This window comes from Culex quinquefasciatus, chromosome 2 (genome assembly GCF_015732765.1).
Source record: "Culex quinquefasciatus strain JHB chromosome 2, VPISU_Cqui_1.0_pri_paternal, whole genome shotgun sequence".
Taxonomy (NCBI): Eukaryota; Metazoa; Arthropoda; class Insecta; order Diptera; family Culicidae; genus Culex; species Culex quinquefasciatus.
In genome coordinates, this window is record NC_051862.1 from 58,482,662 (window position 1) to 58,502,442 (window position 19,781).

Genomic DNA, 19,781 nt, shown 5'->3' on the forward strand with positions numbered 1-19,781 from the left:
GCGAACACCCTACCCCCCCTGTAACGCGTAACGCAAGGTCTTTTTGCATTTTTTTTAATAATTCTTATGGGTAATTCTCTACCAACTCACACGAAATCGGGAAAAGTTGCCCCGACCCCTCTTCGATTTGCGTGAAACTTTGTCCTAAGGGGTAACTTTTGTCCCTGATCACGAATCCGAGGTCCGTTTTTTGATATCTCGTGACGGAGGGGCGGTACGACCCCTTCAATTTTTGAACATGCGAAAAAATAGGTGTTTTTCAATAATTTGCAGCCTGAAACGGTGGTGAGATAGAAATTTGGTGTCAAAAGGACTTTTATGTAAAATTAGACGCCCGATTTGATGGCGTACTCAGAATTCCGAAAAAACGTATTTTTCATCGAAAAAAACACTAAAAAAGTTTTAAAATTCTCCCATTTTCCGTTACTCGACTGTAAAAATTTTGGAACATGTCATTTTATGGGAAATTTAATGTACTTTTCGAATCTACATTGACCCAGAAGGGTCATTTTTTCATTTAGAACAAAATTTTTCATTTTAAAATTTTGTGTTTTTTCTAACTTTGCAGGGTTATTTTTTAGAGTATAACAATGTTCTACAAAGTTGTAGAGCAGACAATTACAAAAATTTTGATATATAGACATAAGGGGTTTTCTTCTAAACATCACGAGTTATCGCGATTTTACGGAAAAAGTTTTGAAAAAGTTGGTCGTCATCGATCATGGCCGTTCATGGTCACCCGCGACAGACACGGACGACGAAACAAAGAGAAACGCAAAAAGTAACGTTTTCAAAACTTTTTTTCGTAAAATCGCGATAACTCGTGATGTTTATAAGCAAACCCCTTATGTCTATATATCAAAATTTTTGTAATTGTCTGCTCTACAACTTTGTAGAACATTGTTATACTCTAAAAAATAACCCTGCAAAGTTAGAAAAAACACAAAATTTTAAAATGAAAAATTTTGTTCTAAATGAAAAAATGAACCTTCTGGGTCAATGTAGATTCGAAAAGTACATTAAATTTCCCATAAAATGACATGTTCCAATTTTTTTTACAGTCGAGTAACGGAAAATGGGAGAATTTTTAAAACTTTTTTAGTGTTTTTTTTCGATGAAAAATACGTTTTTTCGGAATTCTGAGTACGCCATCAAATCGGGCGTCTAATTTTACATAAAAGTCCTTTTGACACCAAATTTCTATCTCACCATTGTTTCAGGCTGCAAATTATTGAAAAACACCTATTTTTTCGCATGTTCAAAAATGGAAGGGGTCGTACCGCCCCTCCGTCACGAGATATCAAAAAACGGACTTCGGATTCGTGATCAGGGACAAAAGTTACCCCTTAGGACAAAGTTTCACGCAAATCGAAGAGGGGTCGGGGCAACTGCTGTGTGAGTTGGCGGAGAATTACCCTTATATGAAAATTTTGCGTTACGTAACAGAACTTTTCAGCACTCCCCCCTCCCCCTATTTTCGTAACATTTCGTAACAGACACCGACACCCCCACCCCCCCTAACTGCGTTACGTAATAAAATAACTCTCCCTAACGGTGTAAAACCAGCTTATTGACTCGTAAATTCAAACGACTTTTAAGGGGCATGTTTTAAGCAATTAATATGCAAATTTTGATAAAACTTTTTCATTTTTTGATTTTATTTTAATGTTCAGATCCGATCAGATCATCAGATTTTGAGTGACGCAGAATGTTTAAATCATCCCTTACATTTAATATGGTAAAAAAGGTTTTTAGCAAGATTTAGATTTTTTTTCCAAAAATAACTATTTTTTCAAGAATCATACCTTGGGCAAACGTATTTTTATCTCTCTGTGTCACAGCCCAAAGATGGCATTTTTTGTCCCAAAAAAATATGTTATTTATTTTCAATTTGAATTTTAGTGTTAGAAAGTGAAATAAAAAAATTGATAATATTTTAAAAAGTGCAACAATTTTTTCAGCGTTTATCTACAACTTTGCCGATGACACCAACTCAATCCGAAATTCCGTTCTTGAGATACAGATAAATCTTGATTTTGTTCATGTACACGTCCTTCTACATTAAAGATAAATTAAATTTTGTTTCAATTTGAAGAAAAATAAAAATTAGTGTCGGAGGTCTCGGTGGCTTTTACGCCTTTTTGAAAACTCACCCAAGAAATCTATAATTTTTGCGATTAAAAACATAATTCAAATTTTTTAAAGCGACTAAAAGTTGGAACGATGTTTTTGATCGCAAAAATTACAGATTTAATAAAATTGAGTTCTGCAAAGTTCTAGGATCATCTAAACATCCTTACAAATCGCTGCACAGTGGTCTTGATCGCAAAATTAAGTGGAAAATTTATTTTCCGAAAAATGGAGAAGTTTTGGAGCTTTGGTGTCTTCAGAAGAGTTGTTGTAAATGAAAAGAGGCAACTTTTGGTTTGGTTGAAAATTAGGGTGGTTCAAGATTAGGGTGATTTTGAAAATCTAACTTTTCAGGAATATTTTTGGGATTTTTTTGTCTTCTAAAAAGTTGTTGGGCTTGCCAATCCAAGCAACTTTGTCGAAGACACCAAAATTTTATCTAGCAATCTACACCTTCTACGACCATATTTATAGAAAGCATCTGAGCAAACCTTAAAAAAATCAGTTATTTTAAAGTGGCAATTCAGGGTTTAGTTTTAGAGAAAAGTGGTATTCAGGGCACTTTTAGAGCTCTAAAAAACAAACATTTTTATTTTTTGACAAGTCAATTTAGACTTAAGGGTCAAAAGTTACAGCCATTTTAAGGTTAAAAGATGCAAATTTAAAACTTAAATATCTCGAAAAGGCGCAAGCCAAATTTAAAGCGCTAGGTTGCATTTGAAAGAGGAGACTACTACAAACGCTGAAAAAATCTCAAGGGTGTTTTTTTTAACTTGAGATATCTTCATTTGAAAAAGTCTAATTTTCAAAGGAAAACCATATGGGACCACCCTTACTGAATTCGAACATTGTCCAAATATATGTTTTTCAATGTAATTTGCCCGCTGAATCTGAATCTGCTTTCAGAATTGAGCTAAAGTGTTGAAAAAAATGATTTTTGGTCATATTTTGGGCTTCCATGTAATATTATCACTTAATTTTGCGATCTGGACCACTGTGCACTGGGAGTTGAATTTAGCGTTCCAACTTTTTTAAGAGGTTGGGAGTTGGAATGTTTATGTGTAAGCTTTTGATTTGATCATACAGTACATTCTGTCAAAACAAATTATAACTTAAAAAATAGTTTTAAAATTCATTATAGGCCGCTGCAAATATTTTTTGAAGTTGTTTTGCAATCACTAGTTTCCAAAATATTTAAGCTTGAAAAAATATATATCCTATTTTAAGTTATGAGCAATGTATTTTCAATCAAATTGAAATGCTGTCAAAGACAAACTTATGGGAAATGCAAAAAAATGCATTTTAGATTGTTTTCAGTTGATTAAACCAAGATTAAACTTCAATTGTCACTAAAATTTTGAAGTTTTTTGAAAAAAAAGAACTTTGAAAAATATTTGCAACGGCCTTACTACATTTAAGAAAAATTACCTTCGTCAAAATTTTAAAGTCATCAACAAAACAAAATACTAATTGTCGTGTTTGTTCATTCTTTTCATACCTTTACTGCCGTTTTACGCATAATTGTCCCATGTTCGAAATAGAGCAACTGAGAAAAACGCGATTGAAATTTTTCGAACGTTTTTTTGTGTTTCTACGCATAATTGTCCCGTGGGTACTCATTAGCCCTATAAGTCCCTAATCGTTCCAGTTAGCATTTTATTACTGTTATTAGTAATCCTCTTGCTATACAACAGGCAAACAAGACACAATGCTTCGTAAAACTTATGATCCCGCGATAGAAAATTCTTGGTGGGACAATTATGCGTAGAAGTGTAACGATGGGACAAACAGACTTGGTGTTGTTTTTCATGATTTTCCGAACAAAGTACTAGATTTTATTTGTTTTTCTTAAAGTATACCTGAGTGTAAACTTAAAAATGCTTAAAAGTCAGAATCGTCAAAAAATGACATGGGACAATTATGTGTAGAACGGCAGTTTAGCATTCAATGGAAAATGTTTTACATTTCCTTCTGTTAAACATCGAATTTGAAATAAATAAGAAATAAAAATATTTAGATTTTTTATGGTGAAGCCGTAAAAAGAAAATAGATCATCAAAATGTATGTGAATTTGTTGGTTTGTCATACACTACTCTAATATCTCTTTCAGGGGGTTCCCTCATCGATTGAAAAACACGAATTAATTTACAATCTCTGGTCATAAAGTCCCGTACCCTCCTATCAGCGATGAAATAATCATCATCAAAAGAAAATCTTTGGACGTTCATCAAAAGAAAAAATCCGAAGGGAGCATGGATCTCCTCTCTCGCGCACGAAAGATCGGTAAAAGAAATCTAAAAAAGTCATCATCTTGATTGTTCGGCGGAACATCTTTTTCACTACTACACTTTCAAGTGTAACGTCACACGTCGAAAAATGATCTGTCACATTTTGTAGATGGGCAATGTGTGTAAACAAACTGAAAAAAATATTTTTAAGTTTTGTTGACAAGGAAATTCACAAAAAATCATCAGCAGATTGATTTTCTTGGAGAATTTCGGGAGCGATTCTCTTTTGCGTGATTCGCCTCCTCTCTCTTTCGCGGGTGAAGAAAGTTCGACAGCAAAAAATGATTTTTTGCGATTATTCCATCCCTGCCCCCTATAATCGGCGCTTGTACTGAGTTTTTTTTGACGTTATTTCTTTTTGGAGTGTTTTCGGTTAATTAAATAACTGCAAGAATAAATTTTCCTGTTTATTTCCCCTAATATCCATGTGTTTCATACAATTTTTAGCATATTAGTGTCAACTAAAGAACTATCCTTTAAAAAAAGTCCAAGTTTCATCTGTGAACATTGAGGGTTGCACCAAACATTCCATTAATTTTCCAATCAAGTTTTCTTCAATTTTAAAATTTATTATTGCTGCCAAAACAACTTATTTTTCTTTATTCACTGGAATTTAGTTTTTACACAAATTCGTTTCTTTTCCTCCATCTTTTTTTTTTCTTTTTTCATCTTTTGTTTGACTTAAGTATCACAGTACTAAACTAGTGCGGCGCGCGTTACAGCTTGGCCCGCAGCTGGGCCTCTTTTTGGTTCTGCCCGAAGCCACCGATCTCGAGCGGCCGCAGATGGGCAAACAGCAGCTCAGTGTACTCGGCGGTGTGCTTCTGGAAGTGGCCCACGTGCGGCGAACGGTCCCAGCAATGGAAGGTACACTGAAAAGTTGTTGAGTTAGTTGGTTGTGTGTGGATTTAGTTTTGTGTTGGAAGCTACCTTGACTCCACTGCTCTCCCAGCTGTCCCGGACGCGTCCGTTGGCCAGCTCTGTGCCCACGGGATCCGTTTTGGACACCAGGAACAACGCCGGACATCTCAGCAAGTTCGTGTGGAACATCTGGCTGGACCGGATGTAGTGCGACGTCGCAGGCTCGTGAAATGCTTTCATGTGGTAGCTGAAAAAGAGGTTGAAATTAATGTCTACTTCAAAGATCTCCGGCTATTGCGCGATACTTACAGCATGTACTTGCGCAGAGCACCCTGCAGCGTGGGATTCTTTGGAAACAGCGCCCTCGGGACTCCCTCTGGGATCTCCGTAATGTCGGCCCCGCTGTCCCACACCTGGCCCTTGACGCGATCCAGGATGATCTGATGGTTGGGGAGATCCCGCGCAATCCGCACCAGGCACTCGCCCCACAAATATCCGCCCACGGAGAACCCGTGAAAGATGAGCCCGTTCTTGAACTCGTTGTTCTTCAGTAGCTTCACGATCTCGGCCGCCACCAGCTGGCTACCCTTCATGGGCCACAGCAGCTGCCACGGCGTCAGGTTGGCCACAATCACCTCGAAGCCCTGGTCCGTGTACAGTTTGGCGTACTTGGCCAAATGCTTCTGTTTGGCGTTCAACCAGGCGAACATCAGCACCGTCGGCTTGTCGAATCCGACCTTCATTCTGGAAAGGGAGAACGTAACATTAGTCCCACTCTTCAAATCAAGAGAAGACGTGGAAAATTACTGGAAAGTGTTCGGGTCCTTTTCGACATTCCGCCGCTCCTTGTTGAACATCTGCAGGTTGCGCGAGATTTCCTGGATCGTGATCCCGCGGCTCGGGATCGTCATGTTGATCTGAAAGTTGAAAGAAAGGAAATTTTAATAAAGTTCCAAATAAAAAAATTGATGATGATGAAATGAAAAATCATGCAGTAAGTAGTGAAGAAGCCAAAACAAAAATACTCGGTTATATTATTACTACAAAATTTTGATGAGATACGTTAACTTTAGTGATAGTAACCCACAACGATTATATAATTTTATCTACAACTAAAGCCCAACAAACCAGTCATATCTATCTAGGAAATTGATAAGCGACAGTTGATTTAGATTAAAATAAGAACTTATTTATAGAAAATTGCATTGTCATTGAGGATCCAGATAAAAAAGTAATTTTACTACAAGTCACAAGACAAAATATCCCGAGCAAACGGAAATAACTCGGGAATACATTTTTTTGATATTTGAAAATACTAGGCCAATGACATTTTATGTTATTTATAACAAGATTTGTTATTCGTCGTTATGATTTTTTTGTTATTGGATTGAGTTGCTTTGGAGAATTTGAACGGGGCGCGTCGCGGTCATCTCGCAGGATTTTCGATGCCGTTTCCGTCTTTGTTTCCCCCCCCCCCCCGATTGTTTGTGTTTTTCGGTCCGGGCGGTTTCGCGTTTTCGCATTTTAGTTGGTTTTATCTTTCCACAGCCGGCTGTCTAAGATTGAATCATTTATGCTAAACTCAACACCAAATAACCGGGAATAGTCTCATCCGCATACTCCGACTGTTTGCCTTGAGAATGCATAATACATCACACCATTAAACAAAATTTATTGATTATTGGGTCGCATCATCATCCTCTATGTTGAATCCTGGCCATTACCCTTACCCACTAACAAAATCTCAAGTAGAAGTAGTTTTCCGGCACACGTGGGGGTGTGGATATCGTATAGAACCCACCTTTGGTAGCAACCTGTGCTAACTAACATTCCCGTCCCAATCCCCCGAGATCTACAAACTGACATGGCGGGCGCCGTTGGTGGCCAATGACTGTTACCTATTTGCTCCAGATCTAGTTTTAATGATCTTGATGTTTTATCTTTTCAGCGCATTCATACATGCTGTTGATAAGGGAAACACCATTAGATCGTTCAAGCGTATGGTCGGTTGTATTAAAATATTACGGTCCTGTTCAGCAACGGAGAAGGACAACCATGGGTGGTCTCTCATGCTCATGCTCATGCTCATGCTCATGATTTTTTTGTTATTGGATTGTTATTGACTAACTAATAACATTTTTGGTTATTCTTCGAACAAATCTTTGTTATTATTTTTTGTTATTTTAACAAATAATCCGATCATCCCAATAACTGTTGGAGATATTCTTCCATAACCAAAAATGTTATTCCAAAGTTGTTTTGGCTTTCAACTAATATCAGACCAATAACAAATTTTGTTATGATAACATAAAATGTTATTAAACTCTTATGCAAAAATAGATTTTTTAAGAAGATTCCATAACACTTTCTGTTATTTTAACAATATTTGAAATTACCGTCTTAACTCGGATCTTCTTGCTTCCTTTCAACAAAGTTGTTGGAAAATGAACTTCCTATAAAAGTCTCACAATTAGATTTTTGGATTTTTTTAAACCCCAAAATCTATTTGCAACAACCTCCAACACCCTTACTCCCTTAGGTCAAAAGTAAGGGAATTACATGGACTTTAATTCCTTTTTGGCCAATCGCAGTTTTTCTCATAGTTTTAAGATTTTTCTTAACAAACTTTTTACAACGTTCGTTTTTGCCCTGTAGGCTTTTTTTGGTCTCAATTTTAACATATTCGAAATCCTCGAAAAAATCCACGTAAGTTTGAATATTGGAACTGGAAATTCGTTTGGAAAAAATGCCATTTAGGGGAATTCTCGAATGTTTGGCAGTTATAGCACTCGCTCCTAACTCCATCCAATTTGCTGATTTCCACTATTTAAACAACTTATTTTGTAAAACTGATAGAAACTTGCTTGCTCACTTCCTATTGAGCTATTAATCACTCGATTTCAGTTGGAAACACTTTTTATGAGCTGTAATTGATCCCAGAGTAAACGAGTTCTATTTTTTTTTCAAAAATGTTTTATTCAATTATTTTTTAAATCAAATTTACAACTCCAATACATCAAACTAACGTGGAATTTTCCGAGGATGGTGAATGTGTTGAAATTGAGACCAAAAAATGACATACACAGCAAATTTTGGATTGCCATTTCAGTAAAATAAATAACTGAATGCGATTCAGTAATCATCACATTTGCTTAAATTCAGTAATAAACAAAAAACTTACTGAAAAATCAGTCGCTGCATATCTGTCAAACTGAAATGTCACTTCTGACTTATTGTTTGGATGCTGCCGAGAAAAAATCCTCTATGAAATGTGTTGTTTTTTTTTTTTTTAATTTTGTATTGTGATCTTTAGAAACAAAGGTAAAAAAATGTTAATAACAAATGCCTCGATGCTAACCACCTGTTTTTTAGGTTTGGACGATTGATGAAATAAATGCTAAAATAAATGATTGAATAACAATATTTTTAATGACAAGCGAAATCAAACATTGATAACTGAAATATCAGCAATGATTGCTGAACCAGAGAGAAGGGAAATGAGAGGGTACACTGGCGATTAATTTATGACCCCGTAACGCGGTACACGCGGTACACATCTCAGCAGTCTGGAAAATAATTTTAAATTTTTGATTTTTTTTGAGGCGTTACGTTTTCAAGTGACTTTTCCTGATGTCAAAAATTTTCGAGTTTTTTTTTCAATACTCTTTGGCTGAACCTTCAGTAAATGATCTGTCAAACTGCCACAAGAAAATTACTGAATTTTCAGTAAAATAATTTGACGTTGATTTTGCTTAAATTTCAGTTGTTTTGACAACCATTTTACTGATATTTCAGTAAATCATCTGTCAAAGTGACAAATATCAGTTTACTGAGAATTCAGTAAACTCTAAATTACTGATTCGTTTACTGAAATTTCAGTAGATGAAAATTCAGTAAAAGTTTACTGAATTTCAGAAAAGAAAATTTGGTGTAACATTAAAATATACCGAATTCTGTGTTTTTTTTTCAGAAAATCATATCAACTAATCTAAGGGGGTAGGCGTGGCTGAATGGTTACGCTGTTCGCTTTGTAAGCGGAAGGTTCTGGGTTCGATTCCCATCTGCCCCTATCGAGAAATTATGGAAAGAAGGAATAATTCTGAACACTTGAATATGAACGAAAAATTCATTAGCTCGCGGCGGGGTTCGATCCTCCGTCCTTTGGGTCAGCAGACAAAAATGCTAACCACCAGACCATCGAGGCTTAGTTGTCTAGAAGGATTAAGAATGCTATAAGAATCCAAGAAACTTGATTGGAATATGTTTGAACCTAAGAACAGGAAAATGCAATTTTGAATGCAAGTTGAATTCACGGACACTGGTTGCATAATTGTTAGGCGAATATTGAACTTTCAACACGACCAGAATTCACCACAAAAAGCTTGGTGAACCGAATTGGAAAGCTTCCAAAAATGAATCCAAGAACATACGAAGAATTAAGGACTATAAATAGATTTGACCGGCCGCATCACTTACCACGGTGAATCCTGGCTTCACACCCATCTTACTAACACCCTCAAACCTCACGTGATACTTTGTCGAAGACGCAGCTGATTTAGCGGTCTTCATCACTCAAGTATCGGACTAAAATTCCTATCCACTTCCCCCGTGTCTTACCACTGGTCGTGGCCGGCGCTGTGATTGGCTAGCATGATAGGGACATTTGAAAGTTGCGAAGTGGTGATGATTGGTTCCTACTCTTCATCTGTGGTCCACGGAGCAATTCTTGGAGGTCCTGGTCATTAACAGAGTAGCAACTACGGGTAGACACCAATGCTATGCTATGCTAAAATCATATCAACTAATCTTGGTAATGGATATTCACCATTTTTGATTCGGCGAAAAAAAACTGTGGAAATTTTCTGAACTTAAAAAAAAATATTTAGGAAATGGTCACTCGTGGTTACTATTTTTAAAATCGAAAAACTGCAAATATTTCGCTGAAATCAAACTTTCGGTGGATTTATCTTGAAAAAAAACTGTGGAAATTTTCTGAACTTAAAAAAAAATATTTAGGAAATGGTCACTCGTGGTTACTATTTTTAAAATCGAAAAACTGCAAATATTTCGCTGAAATCAAACTTTCGGTGGATTTATAAAAAAAAACTTTAAGGTACTTTTCGATTGCAAATTCAATTTTACATAAAAAATATTAGGTCAAATAAATTTTAAGCATAAAATTTAGTTTTTTTTTTCAAAAAATCATAGCTCAGCGGCAAAAGTTTTGACCATACTTCTCTAGGTATGCGTTGCAGGTTTTTGTCCACTAAAACATATAAAAAAACCTCGAAAATCAAAAATTTCAGATTTCGGGAAATTGAATTCTTGTGAAAAAAAGTTAATGAAAAATTGGCAATTTTTTTCTATGTAACTATTTTTTCCTGGATAAACCTCAGAAATATTTACCACTCTTCCCAAAACTCCAAATTGAACAGAAAATTCTTTCAAAAGTTACAGATTTTCGAATATTTACGTAACATTTTTGTATGTACAGCTGACAAAATTGTACGGAGACTCGTATGGGTGAACATATGACCAAAGAAGCCATTTTGTGGGAAGGCCCCCACAAAGTTTTAGCCAAATAAAAAAAATACAAATAAAATCCATTTCCGGTTTTGGTAGAGTATTGCTCAGAAGTTAAACCGATATTGAATTTTTTTTTGTAGTTTTCCATGTAATTATCACAAAATGAATAAAAAGTTTGTTTGTTGTAGATTTTTCAAGAGGACACATATTTAAAAATATTTGATAATTCGGAATATTTAATCTAAATAATTAAAAATATATTACCGACAACTGGATAGAATCGGGGCTAAAGTCTGAAAAGGGACAGCAGTTTTTAGAGTTTTTAAAATCTTCAAATTTGTTAATTGACGTACTATTTATTGTGCTGTTTTTGTTCTTACCAAACCAAAAAAAAAAAAAAATATCATGATATTGTGTAAAAACAGCTGTACAATCACGATTATGACGATACCTAAAAAAATATAAAAGCAATTATACGTACATTATGGCTCAAACATTAACTTGTTTTATTAATATAACGTGCAAGACACATATCTCAAGGTAAGCTGGTTAATGTCGATTTTATGTAAACAATGTTGTAGTTTAGTGGGGTCTTTAGAGCCTAACCAGCCTTCAATGGACTGAAAGGCTCTATAATAAAGATGAATAATAATAAGTTCAGTGGAGTGACATCAGACGAATTAATATTGATTTATAACTATCAAAAATACTTAAAATAACGTTTAAAGCTCAAGAGATGACCAAGATCTGAAATATTTTTAGACAATTTTAAAATATTTTGAATTCAAATATTTTTTTTAAAACACTTTATTAGTGATTTGCCACTTTTTTAGTCAAAATTGAGCAAATATTACATCATAAAAAAGGTAATATTACAGTCATGACTCATCACCGCCATTTTGGCCGCCATCTTGGATAAATAAATTTAAAATCACTTTAGCGTAGTTTAAGGGTTATGCTTAAGATCGACAATAAAACAATAAGACAACAAATTCGTGACTTGATTACCCGAAGTGAGTTATTTTGTGATGCCAAAAAAATAATTTTACTCAAATTTTTACTGAGCAACGTTCCCCTTTAAAACTAACAAACGATATACAGTTCAGACTCGATTATTCAAAGGCTTTGGAAGAATTATTTCTTTTCGGAAAATCGAATCTTACTTTTCTTCGCTGGCCTATTTTTGACTATTGAGATTAAGTATGACTGTTAAATTATGCTTTAGTGAATCTAGAATCATAAATCCAAGATGGCGGCCAAAATGACGGCGATGAAATATTGATAAAATGCATTTTGTAATTTAATTGGCAATCAACTTTTCAAATTTGACTAAAATGGGATCGCCATACTCAAAGTTGGTGTTAAAGGGAGGAAAATAAAAAAAATGCGAAAACTATTCTTCTGTTCAAGATTCGATTATTTGAAATCCCAACAAACCTTCGGATAATCGAACTTCGAATAATAGAGCCTGGACGGTATATCGTGCTCAAAACTAGTTTTGACTGATGGATCATTCAGTTTCAATATTTATTCGTTTCATCGCAGCTATTTAAACAATGGAACATGTTTATCAGATCTTGAAATTTAGTTATAGATTCGTATAACATCAAAAAGAGTTGAAAATTGGCGTATGAACCAACACGAGAAAAGGTCTGATAAGCATTTTGACAGTTTGAACTATTTTGCTAGTTATCAAGTTTTAGGTAACTAAAACACAAGATTCGATGTGTAAAACAATAGCTGGTAAATATTTTCCTATTGTCTCAGAATTTGTAAAATAGTTCCAGCTTGCAAATTTAATTCTTTATCTAAAACTGTCATAATATTTAAGATTTGGAATGGTTTAGATATCATACAAAAGACATCATATTTTCGAAAAAAAATAATCGGAAATTTCGTTACGTACAACACTGGAATGTGTCATAAATGGTTCATTTATTTGTATATAAATAATATAAAAATCTTTGTAATTAATGGTTAAAAAGCTAAAGACAGTTGTTGTAATTTAAAACTGTATTTTGCGACCATCAATCATGGCAGACGACCAAGCAAATCAGCGTTTCCAATGCTTAATGATAACTCAATGGTTCTTTATACTAACATTGTAACAGTTTGTAACCAGCTGAAGTTCATTTTGTTATCCATCGCACCACATGCAGAAAACAAACAAAGCAATTTCAAGCCCCCACTGCCTGGTACATTCACCACAGTTGATTCGTTCATTTAATAATAATGCAATTCCAAGGGTATTCAGCGAAGAACTGCACCAATTGAACCAGATAGTAAGAGCTTATAGCTTGGACCAACATATGACTCAGTAGAAGACTTAAACTAGTTATAGCCTTGCTCTCTAAGCCATGAAACGATGCATAACATGAATCCGTACAAAGTACACCACCGGGTAGAGAGGTAGGTTCCCTCTGAAGCGTAATCGCGTCGACTATTCATACACTTTGGTATGGCATGAAGCATACATACAGAAAAGGCCCCGTTGCATTGGATCTTTGCACCCACGGTTATTGTAATAGATAGAAAGCTGTATTAGAAGCCCCTAAACGCACTGTAGTGTTCATCACCGATTTCCACTTGTTTTTCTGTCAAGCATTATTTTAGCACTCGTTAGCCCTAATTCGGCCAGACACACTTTTGTCACAAAAAAGTTCTTCTCTTACATGCTGGTTGGACACCGGCCCGACCCCGGACAGAATCTGGTTCCGCAGCGCGTACGGGTTCTGGTGGGGGGTGGCCAGCGCGCTGAACCGGGCCACCGAGCCGACCTGCTGGTCCAGCGACGTCAGCGCGAGCATCCGGAGTCCGGTCGAGGACGCGGACTGCGCCGCCAGCCGTACGGACAGGAACGCCATTTTTTCACACTTTTTTTGATTAACTTCTTGATTGACGATCAATTATTCAGCAGCACTGACTTCCTACTTGAGGAGAGGTTTTTTTTTCTTCAATTGGAGCTAGTTGATTCGCCACGACTGGACGCAAATGAAGAGTACAGTGCCAGTGCCAGCGCCAGGAACGACGGCAGCAAATGCAGAAAGAAAAAGTAAGATATGATGAACGAAACGAAAAGACAGAGGAAAAAATGAATGAACTGAGAGAGTACAAAGGTTCAACATCGAACGAGGTTGCTGGCACACCGACATTGAAACGGAGGGTTGTATACGGTGTAAAAATGCGGAACACGTGGGTGTATTGGTAGCTAGGGTGACCCAAAGATAATTTAATTCATCACAAATTTTCATAGTTTGAGTTTTTGATTAATGCCTAAAATTATAATACAATAGCAGTTTATTCAACAAGTTGCAAATTGATGATTTTCCAGTACGAGTCGTACATTTATCCAAAGAGGCTCTGCTGAGTTGGATATATCCAAAGAGTTCTAAAAAATATTTTTTGCAACGAGTTGAATGTAACATTTTTTGCAATTACAAAAAAAAACACTTTTTAAATTGTATTTTTTCAGTGAAACGTTAGTTTCCTGCTTGAATGTTATTTGTCATCGAGATAAGCATCAAACTCCAAAACAGTATTGAAAAGTATTACTTTTCATTGCAAGTGCTGAAAAGTATTACTTTACTACTACTCAGGTGAGTGCTATATCAATTTTCAGCACTGCTATTTTTGGTGATGATAAGTAGGCCATTTCGTCATTATAGAATGACAGGTAAAGTATTTTCAAAACGGAATTGCAAAAATAAAATCCAATAGTATTTGAAGTCTTTTAGCAAAATTTTAACAAAATTGTTAACTATGATGAAATTCATAACAGTTTTAAATAAAGGATGACTTTAAATCCATAATATCTTGTTGACAATTTTGATCAAAAACGAAAAAAAAAATGATCAATTCAAATCAATTTTCTCTGTTAAGTACATAAAAATAACGAATTGTAATTTGATTATTCACCAATCTTTTTTATGTTGAAACAGTCTCTTAGAAAATGAGAATGGGAAATTCCCGCAGACTTCTAACAACGATTATTTTGTTTGGATTTGGATGACATTTTTAAACTTTTTCTTTGACCAAAGAACTTATTTTTGATTGTATCATTGGATCGTCCATAAAGTAAAGTCATAGGTATTGCTTAGAAATCTTTAAAAAAAGTAAACTGAAAATAAAAAATCCATATTTTCATTTATGGAAATTATAGATAAAATCAAAAAAATCATGATTTATGAAAATTATGGAAAAAATCATCAAAAAAATGATGTGAAATTTGATTTGCAATTGAAAAGAACTTTATATAAAACATATCCAATTTTTTTTGGTGAAAGGTCCTATAACCTATTGTGTTTCATATATTTCATATTCAAAAAATATCTTGAAATAATGTTCGATTGCTAAGCACTCTCGGAACACAAAGTCAAAAAAGTAATTTATAGACATTGTTTTTTGCCTTCCTCACCTTATTGAGGAAAGGCTATAAAATCACTCGAAAAATAAAATTCTTTATTCGACCTCGTAGACCCACCTTCACGTATACCTATCGACTCATAATCAAATTCTGAACAAATGTCTGTGCGTGTGTCTGGATGTGAGTCCGTGCACCGAAAAATATTCATACGATTATCTCCGGAATGGCTGAACCGATTTGGACAATGTTGGTATCATTCGATCCGTCTCAGGATCGCACAAGACCCTAGTTAATATTATGAAGTTTAGAAAAGAACTTCAAAAGTTATGCTAAAAAAACGATTTTAACAAAAGTCTGGAAGATTGTTAAAAGGGTGGTTTTTGTAAGAAAACCCGTCATGTTATACATTTTTAGAATGGTTAAAAGACCTTTCCAATGAGCCTAAAACATCGAAGATCTGATAACCATATCAAAAGTTATTGACACTTAAGTGGTATTTATACACTTTTCAGAGGCCGGATCTCAGATATTTCGATTAAAATGATGTCCGGATCCATCATGCGACCTGTCGTCAGTTAGATGATTGAAAGACCTTTCAAAAGAGCCTAAAACATCAAAGTTCTGATAACCCTATAAAAAGTTATATGCACTTAAGTGCTGTTTATATACTTTTTAGGCTGGAGGCCGGATCTCAGATATTTTGATAAAAACGTTGTCCGGATCTATCATGCGACCCATCGATAGATGGGTTATCAAAAGACCTTTCCATCCAAAACATTGAAGAAATGACAACCCTATCAAAAGTTATGAGAACTTAACGGTGCATGTAAATATAACACTTATCAGAGGCTGGATCTCAGATATTTTGATGAAAACATTGTCCGGTTCTATCATGCGCACTATCGTTGGATAGGTTATCAAAAGACCTTACCAATGAGCCAAAAAAATTGAAAATCTGAAAACCCTATCGAAAGAAATGAGTAATCAAGCTGTTGTTAAACATGTTAAGGGGGAATGATGCAATTCTAAATGAAGATATTCACTATATGAATGTGAGGAAGGCACCAACCGCCTAAAGGTGGATTAAGTATTTTTTTGTTATACGTTCTTATTCTTTTTCACAATTTTACTTTGAAACAAAACAGGTGATTCAAGTTTTTTTTTTAATTTGTGAACATAAAGTTAAAAATGTTTTTATTTGCGACAGTCTAGCCTTTTTATGCTTGATAAAAGAAAAGAAACCATTTCTGTCCAATGTCCAAAAAACAAAAAAAAATCATTCAGGTTCAATTCAATCATCAAACCATTCAATCCATCAAGTATAGGGGAGAGTGGGGAGACTTGATCCCCGGGGACACTTGATCCCAAGCCTGTATCTCGTCAGCATGTGGGTAAAACAATTAGCTTTGTTCTAGAAAGTTGTGCGAAATTAACTAAAACTCATTGTAGAAAACAAGGAAAAAATTTAAAAAATGTTTAGATTGAGTTACACACATTTTTCTAAAACGAGCTGCAAAAAACATTCAAGAGATCTTTTTTTCTCTTTTTGATATGTATAGAAAACACTAAAAAATTATTCAAAAAAATATTTTTTATATATGAATTGTTTGATAAACTTATCAACTCTAAAACCCTTACGCATTTGATGTTAAATTTATCGTCATACTATTTTTACAATCAATTGTTTAAAAAAGTGCGTTTAGGGAGACTAGATCCCTGCATTTTTACAGTCACTGAAATCAGTCTCAAGATTAATTAATTGGGCTGGGTGTTCATACATAGTTTTCTTTAGTATAGTTGTACATAACTTACTGCAGTTTGAACCTTTTTTCAAAAGTTTTGTAAACAAAAATTTGCAGCTTTCGTAAACATGCTTAATTTTGGTCTAAAAAATAATATTTTAAGTTTTTAAATATTGCGGGTATCAGGATTAATTATCATTCCGCTGCGATCGTATCCCGCCGTTGCGGAAATCGCAGAGGTCCCTTAGTAGGCTCAATTGTTGACATGCTCGATCAACATGCTTGATTTCATATCTGAATAAGTCACGTGGCTGCAAAAAATCTGAAATAAGCAGAGCATGCTCGGGATGCCATGCTGGTTTTTGGTACCTTGAAGTGACACGTGGTCGTAAAATGCGTTGCGCTGATCAAAGTGCGCTTTATAGTCGCAGCCAACCAACAGTTCAGAACAGACCGCCGCACTTTGCGCAGTAGCCAGACTGACGCTCTCTAGAACCGCAGAATATTAAAATATCTTGCCAAGGATAATATTTTACATACTAAACATGTTATATTTTGAACACAAACGTTTAGATTTTATGTGAAATTGCTGTAACTTATAAAAAATTAAAAGTTTGGATGAATAAGAAACATTTTGCTTAAGATTTCTTCAAAATGTTGAAAGGGGGATCAAGTTACCCCTAGCCGAGCTCCTGTGGTCTAATGGTTACAGGTTTCGCTTTACGAGCAGAAGGTCGTGGTTTCAAACCCACATGGCTCGGCACATCCTTTCCCCTGTACTCTTCACATGTATAAGGACCAACTGTTCTCTGTATAATTGCCCTACAGAGCTCCACGGCCCGATCGTAAAAAGTGCTTTGAAGGGACGAGTTTTTCAGAAACCAGAACTTATTGCGGGTATCAGGATTAATTATCATTCCGCTGCGATCGTATCCCGCCGTTGCGGAAATCGCAGAGGTCCCTTAGTAGGCTCAATTGTTGACATGCTCGATCAACATGCTTGATTTCATATCTGAATAAGTCACGTGGCTGCAAAAAATCTGAAATAAGCAGAGCATGCTCGGGATGCCATGCTGGTTTTTGGTACCTTGAAGTGACACGTGGTCGTAAAATGCGTTGCGCTGATCAAAGTGCGCTTTATAGTCGCAGCCAACCAACAGTTCAGAACAGACCGCCGCACTTTGCGCAGTAGCCAGACTGACGCTCTCTAGAACCGCAGAATATTAAAATATCTTGCCAAGGATAATAAGGGCTAGCTGGGTATAAGTAAACGTAAAATGTGCACTTCGGTTCTAGCGATACATTTGGACAGTACAGAGTGGAAAAGGCAGAGCCAAAGAGGACATTCAAACCTCTTCGGCGGCGAAGTTACGGCAGTGGATCGCTCGACACACTCGCTCAACAATAGCGTGTGTGCGTGTCCCATCTGCCTAATAACAGAAGAAGCCTTTGTGATTCTATAAATAGAATTGCAAGTCCGCAATAGATCTAATTCCTGGTCGCAGTAGATAGTGGCATCAAACAAAAAAAGTTACCCCTAACATTTTTAAAAAGCCGGTTTAAAATATTTTTTTAAAACGCTTGGCATGATTCGAAGAGTTCATCTGATGAAATACTCTTATTAGCCAAACATAGATGAATGTTTGAGCTTTCAATTCATGTAAAAAGTTTATAGTTTTGTGAGAAATTGACAGAGTTATGTGCGATACAAAAAAAAGGGGATCAAGTCTCCCCACTCTCCCCTACTTTACTACCGTCATTGGGGGTGACTATGGGTCATAAAACGATACACCTTTCGAAATTTCTTAACAACAAAAACAATTTAAATAACATCGAAAATATATTAACGAAGAACTGTTCTTAGATAGTTTACTAACATTTTCCCAAAATATGGTGGAATTTGATGAACTCTACCTTAAATGCCAATCGTTTGAAAATTGTAAATACCGCAAAAAATCACTTTGACCCAATCTCACCCCCCAGACCCAATGTCACCCCTACTGACGGTATGCTTAGTTAAGTATTAAAAATCTGCAAAGGAATTTTTTTTTTGCTAGAGAAAAAAGGGTAGTATAGCATCCCCTAAAATGTAAGGAAAAATAATGAAGATCTAACAACACTGTGTTAAGTTATGAGCACTTATGTAATGTAATACTGATAAGGTTTTGTAAAACATTTTAGATATGCCACATAATTTCTAGTATTATGGAAGGTTTAAAAATGTTTGTAGTATGATTTACAATAAAGTACTTTTTCACTTTGTCACCCTACTACAAAAAAGTCCACCAACACCACCTAGTTGATCCGGTCTTCGACAGTGTACACTAGAGTGCACTTCATGGCGAACAACTCCCTTCGTGTTGCAGCTCCCTTCGATGTGAACCTCGATTCTCCAATGTCTAGAACCAACGGCACTTGGAAGTAGTGGATTAGTCTACTAAACACAGCTATACTAATGTTTTTGTACGTTTTCAATTTCCCCAACTAAATCCTCTCTTCCAAACACCGCGCCCGGATTACTTTCTTACGCAAAAGTGTATTCGTGTGTTGGGCCTAGGCCAGAATTAAGAAGTGATCTTTTTCAGCTGGTCACACCACTATTCCATCACTGTGCACATGCACCGCCTAGTAGATCTTACGACCTCAAAACACTTTTCTTCCGGGTGAAAAAATCGATTTTCCGCGAGTACGAAACACGCACGAAAAAAACGAACCACGTACAACAATGCGAATCCGACGACACGGTCTCGACAAACTAGTCGCAAAGCTGGCTGCGAATCCACTCAATTCGAAGGTCTTGAATGAACTGCTGCTGTTGGACGGGAATCGACGGATACTGCCTAGCTATCTGCACAAACGGGAGGCTTGTTT

General features: G+C 35.7%; 1 protein-coding gene across 2 annotated transcripts; it reads right to left on the bottom strand.

Annotated features, from left to right (window-relative positions):
* Nucleotides 1–4,812: 4,812 nt before the first annotated feature.
* LOC6038119 lies at nt 4,813–19,741 on the bottom strand. 2 transcript variants are annotated; one of them, XM_001847903.2, is made up of 6 exons: nt 19,439–19,741; nt 13,478–13,786; nt 6,087–6,196; nt 5,589–6,023; nt 5,349–5,526; nt 4,813–5,290 (listed from the first exon to the last, which is right to left on the bottom strand). In XM_001847903.2, the coding sequence occupies exons 2-6, from the start codon at nt 13,667–13,669 to the stop codon at nt 5,135–5,137; spliced, it is 1,071 nt and encodes a 356-aa protein (XP_001847955.2). In that variant the 5' UTR covers nt 13,670–13,786; nt 19,439–19,741; the 3' UTR covers nt 4,813–5,134. The 2 variants fall into 2 exon arrangements, with proteins under 2 accessions (XP_001847955.2, XP_038109252.1); XM_038253324.1 differs by lacking the exon at nt 13,478–13,786.
* Nucleotides 19,742–19,781: the final 40 nt, after the last annotated feature.